Genomic DNA, 12500 nt, shown 5'->3' with positions numbered 1-12500 from the left:
TTAATTCTGCTTGTAACAAGTGCGTGCACTTATTATTATTATTATTATTATTATTATTATTATTATTATTATTATTATTATTATTATTATTATTATTATTATTATTATTATATATTATTATTATTATTATATTTTTTTATTATTATTATTATATATTATTATATTGTTTTATTATTATTATTATTATTATTATATTATTATTATTATTTATTATTATTATTATTATTATTATTATTTTATTATTATTATTATTATTATTATTATTATTATTATTATTATTATTATTATTAGTGATTCTAAAGTTGTATACAGCACTGTTGTCACTTTCCGATTCTCTATTCTTGTTTTTGGTGGAACAACCTTTCCTAATTAGTTTTTCTCTCGGGAGCCTGGTAACACTGTAACATCTCTGGTGACATCTTGCAACTTTAATGAGAGCAACAGTCTGGCCCGACATTCTATCCCAACTCACGCAAATGGTGTATAGAATGAGAAGAGGTCTAGAGATAGCCTAGATGCAAAATAGTCGTAATCTTTTTATTTTTCTGGGGTATTTGATTGGAGTGGCTTCGATTGGTTCAATTTCCTGCAAGGATATTTTAAGTGATTGAGGATTTAATGATAATTTGTGGAATCAACATAATATTATGATTAGCCTAGCTGGTCACTATAATTTTCACGGATAATTTAAGTTCATGTGCTTTTGGCCACACGTTTCAATGGCTGTTTTGGAACAATTTAATTTCTTAATTTTATCTTAGACTAACCGCTAGCATTCTTGTTCGTGTTTTGATAGTTCATTTTGATGCCGTGTGTTTTATGAGCTTTACAAAGTAGGAATAATACCAAAAATATAGCTGTTTCCAAACTGCATAGACATTTGGTTTAATCTAGTGTATTGATTGCTCAGACTGGAGTCGTGTGTTTAAAAAAAAAATTATACAGTTTGTGTAATTTAAAACCCAGTATGGCTTCTGCCTTTGGCTCAGATGTGTGGAATTTAGATCTTCTGCAAGATTCATTAATGAGTCGTTTGACTCCAAGTGATCAAAATGAGCCGCCAGAGGATTTTGACGCCCGCCTTGAAAGTGTCAGGGTTGAAAGGATGCATCAGTCAGAATCTCCACAAAATACAAGTCTTAATCTGCCACCTAAAATCGAAACAATTACTGTTCCACACAGTAGGAATCCAACGGAATCCAAGAAGAATTCAAAACAAGCTGCACAATCTAAACAGCCAAACGAAATCAAAAGTAACTTCTCTGTAAACAAGAAAAACGTTGAGGCAAAGAGTTCAGCCAATCCCAGAACTTCATCATCTGCGGGTATTCCTAAAAACATTATACAGCCTACTTTGCCCATTTCTGTTAAAACTCCCGAACTTCCGTTAATGACGCGGGGTGCCAGTAATGTCAGTAAAGCTAGCATTGCCAGCGAAGGCGCCAGTAGTTCAAGAATGAAATCGATAGTAAAAGATGTTATTGCCACATCTAGACCATGCTCCTTGCCCTCATTGGGAGACGTGTTGTCTTTGAACAACAAAGATGCCGGATTTATTCCACACCATAGAAGAAGAAGTATTAGTGCTAGCTCACGAAGTGCTTCAGCTGAAAGCGGAAAAGAAGATGGAGCCCATTCCGCGAAAGCTAGAAGGAGGAGAAGGAGGCGGACGAGAAGAGGAAGTAAAGATGATAGTAGAAGAGGCGTTGTTCTAATACCGATGCCTTGTAATTGCCATCACGAATTCCCGCCAGTGGAAAGAAGAAAGTTGTCTGAACCAAACAAGGTTGTTGAAATTCCCAAAGAAAAGGAACAATATAAAGGATGGGTAAAATCAATTTTGGATTATTATTATCGTAATTTGGACTAAATATCTAAATTGTTTTGTTGTTGTTGTTTGTTTGTTTGTTTTTAGGTACATCTTCGTTGTTTTATGGATACAATTTTCTTAAGACAGAAAATGAAACAATTTAAATATTTGATTGTAACAGTCAACGTGGAAGACGATACGTGCTTATCGCCTTGAAGGAAAAAAAGCTACACGCATTTTTATACATGATATTTGAGTGGGAAAAGGAAATGTGATGTCTTTTCCATTGACTCAATTTACGCCGCCCACGACACCGATCTCGAGACAAACTAAAGCTATTGAAAGTAAACATAGTGATATTGAGTCGCTATTTGAGCCAAGAACCACACACACACACACACACACACACACACACATAATATATATATATATATATATATATAATATATATATATATAAAATATATATATATATATATATATATATATATATATATATATATAATATATATATATAATGTTTTTAAACACGTTAAATATTAAACCTACCATTTTAAAAAAACATTGCTTTCTGTTTACCATAATGCAAAACACATACATGCATTTTAAAATGTAAAAAGGCCCAAAACGTATTGTGCCATTATGTGATTGCTGCATGGTTAAATCATTTAATATTACACATGCTACAATGTTATAGTATTATAAAGATATTATTATCATGATTATTTGAAAGGGTCACTTGGAGTAGCTGCATGAGCAAGAGCATTAAAAGAAAACCCCAGTGTGTAACGATTTAAATTCAATATAATAAAATTATATTTCTCTTCAAATTCCTAGTCGGTCAAGTAAGAATGGCTGCTTTCACGTTTGATGACTTCAAACTAAGCCGTGCCCATATCGAATCATTATGATATCATAATTTTGTATTTACATTCTTGTCGGATATTGAATGACCTTTCCTATAATATAGGCCAAGAGCCAACAATAAATGCGTGATTGTCAGGAGACCTTTTATGACCCAAAGGCAAATACCTATTACTAGTCTATTATTTGACGTGTTAATTTCAATTACACTATATTCGATTCTTAGAGACTAATTTGATTTATTGTGCGCTAGAAGAGCGGAAATAACTAGAGTGCTGCCGTACATCGACTAAAGGCCTGTTTTTTTTTTTTTTTTTTTTTTTTTTTTTTTTTTTGGGGGGGGGGGGGGTTGGCTAGATTTTTTTTTTTAAAGTTCAAATACTGATGAATTAAGATGAGCCTCAATTAAAGTTTAACCAAAAACCTCAAAGACATACCACTACAGCGTCAATGTCATATCAAGGGCCATATCGATGTATCTGAGAATTTTGATCAAATTGAAATAAATCGTTTTGTCAGTGAACGGTAGCTGTGATGAAAGAGTAAGGTCGTCGTTTGGTATGGGTAATGACAGGGAACAACAGCAGTTGTCTTTACAGTGCTTTCTCTGCTATTTGTGTTCGTGTTTCATGAATAATAATAATAATAATAATAATAATAATAATAATAATAATAATAATAATAATAATAATAATAATAATAATAATAATAATAATAATAATAATAATAATACACTAGACGGACAGAAAAATTAATATTGATTTAACTATAGAGGTGATTTTTTTTTTTTTTTTTTTTTTTTTGCCTGTTGAGCAAATTTTCTCTTTATATTATATGTTAACTGTTGTCTTTTGCACATACTAAGAAATACATTAGTCAGCTTTATCCACGAAGAGACTCCAATGATAATCACTAATGGTATGACTTTCTCTGATTAAAAAAAAACAAAACAACGATAAATATTGAATTGTAAGCTTCAATTTATTAGACGAAGACATATACTGTAGACATTTCGGGTTTCCCCCTTTATCAACAAAACACGATGAATAAAACACTAAGGACGAATGGATCTCATTCGATAAAGGGGAAAAACGAAATAGTCTGCAGTATCCGTTTTCGTCTAATAAATTAAAGCTTACAATTCAATACTTATCGGTATTTTATCCTTCTAGCTTCAAGCAGTAACATCTTCATTATTCTGATATTAACATAAAATTTTAGAGGAGTACAGTATGACACTGATGATCACAGTAGCAGTGAAGTGATATTGTATTTTTTTTCTCTCGCACATTTGGATTGTTTTTAATATCCCCAATTATTTAATAAGGATGACATTTTACTAGTGGAGAAACCTTCCATAATATTGCCTTTTAAATTGTATTATCCTCAGTGCTTTTTTTTTTTTGGTGTTTTGTTTTTTACTGTCTTCAGTCATGGTCGCAACCTGAAACAAATTTTCTGACTTAATATATTTTACATTTCAAGCAATTGAGTGGTTGACCACAAATAGATTAAACATCCTCATTATCATCATCATCATCTATCATCATCATCCTCATCCCCGCCATCATCATCATCATCATCATCATCATCAGCATCATCATCATCATCATCATCATCATCATCATCATCATCATCATCATCATCATCATCTTCTTCATCATCATCATCACCAAAACTTTTCTTCTCCTATATTTATTATCATTAGACAAGTTTTTTTTACTTGGCGAAAGAAATTTATTTTAAAAGTCAAAAACATCAGGTGATACGCGATAAGCAAAGCTTATGATTATCTAGTTATTGCTGATACAATGTTTCTTCTTATATATATATATATATATTATAAATATATTATATATATTATATTATATATATATATATAATATATATATATATATATATATAATATATATATATATATATGTATATATATATATATATTATAGGCCTAGATCATTGAAAATTATATCACAGTATACATAACGTCTAGTTTGATTTCTTGTGTCCTTTAAAAGGAAGGATTTGGAAACATTGGATTTATTTGCCAGTTTACTGTACGGTTTATAGATTGTAAAACTGTAGGTTTTTATTGAAGTATGATGTAATTACTTTTAGAATATGTACATGTAATGCAAAATAAATATGCTATTTAGTTCAATAAACTAACAGACTATGTTATCAAAGATGTTTATTAAATCTTTCAAATTTAAATTCAACAATATCCATCACAGATCGAGGAAAAGATAAGCATTGACACTCTCGAAGAATTAAAGAAAGCATTTGCCTCAGCAGATGTCAACAGAACAGGATGTCTGGATTTGGACGATTTCAAGAACGTATTGAGGCAACAATTACATCTCAGCCCAACCAAAGTAAGTTTCGACTGAACGTTTGACCTCTAACCACTTATTAAAACATGTTTAAAGATTACTTTTTTTTTGTTATGCAATGGTAATGTTGTTTACAGCAATATATGAAGGACTGTAATGAATTCTTTTAAATTGTTGAATGAAAACTGTTATGTGCCAGGATTCATTTACTAACATTCAAAAGGGACAAAATCAAAAGGTCGGATACATTCACATTTTCACAAGTTGTATAACTAAAATTCCAAAGCACTTTTTCCAAAATTCTTGACAAGACTGTAACACTCAGTCAAGTTACAGAATCAACAAGATTTTCCGACCTTAGATTTCAACCAATCCATACTTTTGTTTGTTACAACTGTATTATACTATCGATAAATGCCAGTCTTAATTAATTCTCCGAACAACTGAAATATTAATTTTGATTTTAATAAGTCAATATCACTTTTGAGAATAAACTAACAATTTACACATTCATTCTGTTCAGGGTCATATGGCCATGGTTTCTGATGCTTTTTAAAACATCAAATGGATGGATAGTAATAATTATTACCCTTTGGATAGGATGCTATTCTATTGCAAAGTACTTTCTGTCTGATTTTAAGTACCAAGGTACACAATCACTGCTGGGTGGACATATGGGTAAAAAAACCCCTCTGAATTCCTCAAGGACTGATATTGATCCCTTCGCTTGCCATCCAAGTGCTCTACCAACTGGACTCATAAATCTAAGATAATTTAACCCATCATTGTAAGGGCACATTAGTACAATTGAAGCAAGCACCGGTGAGTTGTAATGCTGTACATATTTCATATCATTCATCGACAGGAAGCCCAGATTGATTCATTGTTTATGAAGATTGACTGGTCATCGGAAGGAAACATCACATGGAATGAGTTTTGTACATACATGCAGCTAGAATATGCTGAAAAAGAAGACTCATATCTCCGGGCCAAAGAGGTGACCTTCCATTTGCCTGCGAAGATTGAAAATATTCCCCATAGAGACCCTATTCTTCGTATCACAAATACATCTGATGGTTCCTTTGTTGCATGTAGTCAGGAGGGCACAGTGTCATTCTGGTCCCCAAGCACAGAGATTAAAAAGCTTAGGAGTGTCATTGTAAGTATTTAGATACTATTTTTTCTTGTGACAACTCTTTAAAAAAACAAAAACCCAGGAATTTTGATCCGATTACAAAAAGACTGATTCATGGTATAGATATTCATTTTTGGAAAGATTTAGGTGATGATTTTTGTCTTAGACTGGTTACAGAGGTTTACTTAGTCTAGCATCTGTTCCCCCTTTTATCTAAGCCTGTTGTATTACTTTTCTTGGTGCATAAATGATCCATGTGTGCTGCAAGTACTGGTCAACCTAAAAAAACAACCAGTACAAACAAAATAAATTTCAGCATTAGTTTTTAATCCTCTTGTTGCATTTAAGTTTTATATCGTGATTGCAGGTAAATCTTTAATTTTGAGCCAGTGGATGATAACAGTGTTTTTTAGATATTTCCAAAGGGTAAAAGCAAGGCTTTCTTAATCATTTATTTTCAAAACCCATGTTCCACTATTAATAAATGCTATGGGAACTTGACAATAAAGTGATGAGTTCAAAAATGAAGAATGCACAGTTTGTATATAATTCCTAATGTTTTCATGTATATTTCGCGATCCAATACCATACAATTAATTTTGTAATGATATTTTACAATCATATTTTCACCACTGAAACGCAGCTTAAAATGTCCTCTCCCCCCCCCCCCCCCCCCCCCCTCCTTCTTATTTATTAGAATCAAGAATTGAACAACAGAACTAAGCCAAAATGGATTACAGACTTTTGTTTGATGCCTCATTTCAACAAATTTCTTGTTGGCACAGGGTAACTACCTCAATATTTTGCATCTTTGCTTTTCGGATGCCATCATTAATTTTTTCTGTCGGTAGCCACCATTAATTTTCTGCAAAATAAATTCTTGGAATTGAACAAGGTTTAAGACAAGTATCTAATTGATTTCATTTTCACCTGTTAGTTATTAGCTACTAATGTTTGTGAAAATTCTTGTTTTATTTTTTTTACAAAATCTTTTTATGTGTTCTATTTGGTTCCTTTTCCTATTCATAACTATATTATAAGCTTTTTTTGCAATCATTACATGCTTGTAGTTAAAATCCCACTAAAACCCATTTGTATGAATCCATTCATATTTGTAAGAATCCATAACAACAATGATTTCACTTCTTGAATTTATACAGAGACCGAGAAATCCAGTTCTTTGAATTATCATCATTCGAGCCCTATTGTCAAATCAGTGGATTGGAAACTGTTCCTCTCAAGCTTGACTACAGGTGAGGATATCCCCCTTTAATTTGGGTATTCTTGAGTCCAAACAGCTTTTCTACATTCCAAAAATGCTACCCCCTTCTGTATTGTCCCAGTTAAAAAAATATGTGACCAACTGTAGTGTTTAATCAAATTACATTATCATTATCTTTATAATCATCATAATCATCATCATCATCACCATCATAATCATCATCATCATCATTATCATATTATTATTATTATTATTATTATTATTATTATTATTATTTATTATTATATTATTATTATTATTATTATTATTATATTATTATTATTATTATTATTATTATTATTATTATTATTATTAATTATTATTATTATTATTATTATTATTATTATTATATATATATATTATCATTACTATATTATTATTATTATTATTATTATTATATATTATTATTATTATATTATTATTATTATTATTATTATTATTATTACTATTATCATTACTGATATTATTATTATTATTGTTGTTGTTGTTGTTGTTCTTCTTCTTCTTCTTCTTCTTCTTCTCTTCTTCTTCTTCTTCTTCTTTCTTCTTCTTTTCTTCTTCTTCTTCTTCTTCTTCTTCTTCTTTTCTTTTCTTTTTTATTATTATTATTATTATTATTATTATTATTATTATTATTATTATTATTATTATTATTATTATTATTATTATTATTATTATATTATTATTATTATTATTATTATTATTATTATTATTATTATTATATTATTATTATTATTATTATTATTATTATTATTATTATTATTATTATTATTTTTATGTATACATCAAATTGTATAAAGACTCTTGTCTTTATTTATTTTGGAAAAGTATGGCTTAATACAACAACGTAAAATAATTAATTATGTCAATAATATAAGTAACCCTTAAAATATATATAATTTCTGACTATATTTGTTTAATATCTTTTTTACAGCTTTACAGGTTATGATGAGTGTTTAATTCTGTTTGGAGATAGCGCTGGATGCGTTAACATTTTAGTCATCAAATCAGCTGGAGAATGTTTGAGGTAAGTATCATGACCCTTAGTGGAGGTTTCAAAGACTAACCTCAATAATATATGACAAACTAGCATTACTTTTAAACCTTGAACATCGGACAAAGCAGTTTATCCCATTTTCGTAGCAACAGCAACAATCGTATGTGTAGTATCTTCTGGATGAGATGTTGTTGTATCTTGGGTATTAGTGGATTGATGTTGGTACGTGTTGTATGCTGCTATGCTGCTCTTTTGGCAGGCTTTGTGCAGTCAGATGCTCTCTTTGTGTAGTTGTAGTTATAGCGGTATGGTTATGAATAGGTCGAGAGAGTGCAAGCAAGATTAAGTGTTTATTTTGCGCTAGAGTTGTAGTGGGCTTTCTCAATGCACAATGTTGAGGCCGTATTGGGTTCTTACTAGAAAGGGGCGTCACTGTCAAATAAAGAAGATATAACAAACTATTAAATTTTACTATCTAATAGTTATAACTTTATTGAAAGCACTCTCAGCATGAGTCGGGAGGCGAATGACCAACTGTATATAATATAATGGAATAGAAAATGAAGATTGGCTATCAGCTCTCAAAGTGAGTCGAATGACAAAAAGTAGTAAGTGACAATTGAATGTATTAAAAGAATTTTCACAAAGTAAAATAGTGACATCGAAATAATGATAAGAAGAAGAAGATTGGCACTCAGCCCTCAATGTGAGTTGAATGATGATATGATAATATCGGTTTTAGGTAATGGGTCACAAACTTTACTCTGGGACTGATGGAGGGTATTTTATATAAATTATTTATTACTTACAATTGCAGAACGTGGTGGAAAATGCCAAAGCATGACGGATTCATTGCCAGCATTTCCTTAGATGCCGTCATCAATGGAGGCAATGTTAAATTTATCAGATGGCAAGTTCACGATGGGGAATGGGTTGGGCAGGTGAGATTATTATCTACCCTAATTAATTGACTTGATAATGTTCTTGTTTGGCCTAATCCCATCAGTTTCCTAGTGCACTCAATTCCTCCTAGTTTGGAGTGACTTCCATTCAAGCTGATTAATTTTGTTTCACATTAGCGCCTGGACCTAAAACCATGTTGGAGTTCATATATATATATATACATAACTTGAATAAATTCTACACATGTGACAAAACACCGTTTGGTGAAATCTTATATAGCTCTCGAGTAATTCAAATCTGAAATGTGTCAATAATAAAAAAACACATTGTATATATATATATATATATATTTCACCAAACAGTTTTTTGCCGCATGTGTAGAATTTATTCAACTTTTGATTGACAAAAGTTTTAACACTGCAACCTTTGGAGCTGAGCTATGGCATCATCAGTAGAAAAGGGTTATTTTGACATAAATCGTGATTTATTTTGGCTGTGTCCGACATAATTTTTGAAAGGTTATTTTATTTAACATGTCAATCTAAAGATGTCAACTTGTAACATTGCCTTGACACTGTAATATTCTTTTGTATATGACGTCACCTGAAGACAAAAATAAGAGAAGCAGTCGCTCTGTATAATGCTGCAAAAGACATGGGACGAACTGGAGAGATGCTTGCAGCTTTAGATCAGAAATTGTGCATAAACAAGACTATTCTAAAGCTGTGAACAGATAATTCCTTTACTATCTATCTACTTGTAACACATTAATTCTGTATTGAAATATGATAGCTAGATTTATAAATCTATTATTTTAGCCTTGCTTCCTCGTCTGCAGAATCCACATACTGCTTTTTATATCGGGATGTGCTTTGTACATAACATTTTTTTTGACATTGTACTCTGACAATCAAAATATGAGCAGATTCCTTCCTCTTTGCAAAGGTGCTGCGGAGATAGAGAAAAAACCTTACGTGTTGAGTCCTTTCACCACATATACAAACATATTATATACTTCTATTATTTTGGGAAAAAATGATCAGGTAATGCACAACATCCAAGAACCACCCATGCTAATGTGCCAATGGTTGTGAAATATATATTTACCTATTTTTCAGTTGAAGTATTATCATGAAATTGGACAGGTCATCTCTTGTTCTAATAATTCAAACAAAGCTTTGGTCATAGGTAAGGTTTATGCTTTAAGATCTTCAAAATCGCTCAACAGTCTTTCACTGAGCTACCTCAGCTTTCCTATTTTTATTATTTTTTTTTAAATATATGTTTTTAAAAAAAATCTGTTTCCATTTAATATATGAAGAAGAAAAAGAAATAAACACTATCATCGACTCTAATGGGGAAATGTCCGTCATCGCCAAAATAATCCCAATTAGCAGGATTTCCAGATTTGTAGGGGAGGTGAGGATTTCAGTTATTCCACTGGCCTTGGAGTACTAAGTACTTGCTTTCATGTCAAGGCAATCTCTTTACATGTGTAGCTATGAAAGGGACTGGTAAAGAAGTGTTGACTCCAAAAACGATGGTCTACCAACTGATTCATTCTTTGTCTTCAGAATTGTAATTCATTTTTTTTTCTTTAGGATCGATAAAAAAAGGGGGGAGGGAGGGGGGGGGGGGGGATTTTTAATGCAAAAACTTATCGCTCCTTTTCAGTTTTGTTGTTGTTGTGGGTGACACCTTCATAAACAAACTCTTCAACATCATGCATCACATTCAAAAGACAATTAATTAAATTATAAGGTTTTTTTTTAATGACACGAGAACATTTAGTTTACACACAGTTCATCCAATCCAGTCAATTGCCAATGAAAATCATATTGATGTCAAATGTAGACACTTGGACTGTACTAATATAGTATGTGGTAACCTGAGAGGAGACATCCAAAGGGATATCAACTGGACATACAGTTGTCAACATCTGTAATAAAACAGTGCACCATTGATTGTGCACACAAAACATTAGGCCCACCACTACCCCTTCACCTTCAAAGCAGACATCAGATTGGGTCAATGCATCATCCCACCTCTTTTTGAATTTGACGGTATATTTATGAGACTCGTTTCACACTTCGGAAGATGAAAGACAATGACGTAAACTGCAAAATAAATTGTGAAATAATACACCCTTAGTACAGATGTTTAGTGCACTATTCAGTGGTCTGGCTGTCTATATGTGAGAACTTTTGATTGGGTGTTCCTGCTCTAATTGCATTGTTCATATGATATTTGGAAGGGGAAAATTGGGAAAAGTGACAATGAAATCGTCATAATGAATGCCAGGCTCAGACGAATTTGTTCCGATTAGCTTGGGACCTTTTCCCAATTAAAGAGGTAAAGAATGGTGAGAAAATTCAGTTCCCTGGAATTTCATTCCGATTTGCTGGGTTTCCGGATTGGGGAGGTTTCTGATTACAGTGGGTTTTGCTTTATTTTTATTTAAAATATGATTAGGTAATACCTAACATTTAATATCTAGTTATACAAGCAGAAGGTTCTTTTTCATTTTCTCCACCCTTTCCATTTTCCGTCATCCTTCTATTCCTCATCCTCCTCTTCCTTCTCTGTTCCTCTCTTACAATGTTACACCTTATACATTATGCCTTCTAATAGGTTCCACCATTGGAAGTACACACGTTGAATCCCAATTAAAGGAAATCAAGGATATGAACACCAGTCAAGAACGTTCTCGAGTCAAATACACTTATAACCAAGCCAAGACTAGGTTAGAAGCCGATGAAACAGTATTCAAGGTCTATAAGGGGGTCAAGGTCTTTGACTTTTCTAAGGCAAAAACCATAATTGTCACTGGTGGTAAGTATTCATCTTTATTTTCATCAAAGTCTGGATAATACAATTTGATTAAATTGTCTACAATATGCACAATCATGAAATGCTTTGAACATGCTTATTTTACTACAAAACTTTTGAGTTTTAATTGAAATAGATACATATTTTTGAAAGTTTATTATTTACACCACCACTATTTTGTGTCGGTCGAATATCCATATTCTGATAAGCAACTTTGTTGATACCATTTAAAAATTTCCTGTAACATATAAAAACAAATTTTACGAGTCTCCTGCACATTTTCCAGAAGCGTAAATGTGATCTTTTATATTAAAAAAAATCATAATTACACTTCTGGAAAAGCTCGGTGTTGATAGAAACTGAAATATAAGT

At 31.5% G+C, this 12500-nt stretch overlaps 1 protein-coding gene across 3 annotated transcripts in view; it reads left to right on the top strand.

The window, feature by feature from the left end:
- LOC144971438 (cilia- and flagella-associated protein 337-like) overlaps positions 1-12500 on the top strand; it is a 42856-nt gene that overhangs the window by 4857 nt on the left and 25499 nt on the right. For all 3 annotated transcript variants that reach the window (XM_078912348.1, XM_078912349.1, XM_078912347.1), the window contains 8 exons: positions 4905-5045; positions 5869-6162; positions 6836-6924; positions 7299-7391; positions 8334-8426; positions 9214-9337; positions 10418-10487; positions 11931-12131. In XM_078912348.1, coding sequence (XP_078768474.1) covers positions 4905-5045; positions 5869-6162; positions 6836-6924; positions 7299-7391; positions 8334-8426; positions 9214-9337; positions 10418-10487; positions 11931-12131 — 1105 coding nt within the window. The remainder of the gene's footprint in view (positions 1-4904; positions 5046-5868; positions 6163-6835; positions 6925-7298; positions 7392-8333; positions 8427-9213; positions 9338-10417; positions 10488-11930; positions 12132-12500) is intronic.

Source organism: Berghia stephanieae, chromosome 4, assembly GCF_034508935.2.
Source record: "Berghia stephanieae isolate SIO BIC M18660-M18661 chromosome 4, UCSD_Bste_1.3, whole genome shotgun sequence".
In the NCBI taxonomy this organism is placed as follows: Eukaryota; Metazoa; Mollusca; class Gastropoda; order Nudibranchia; family Aeolidiidae; genus Berghia; species Berghia stephanieae.
Note: the sequence above shows the minus strand (reverse complement) of the source record. Positions and strands in the feature narration are given on the sequence as shown.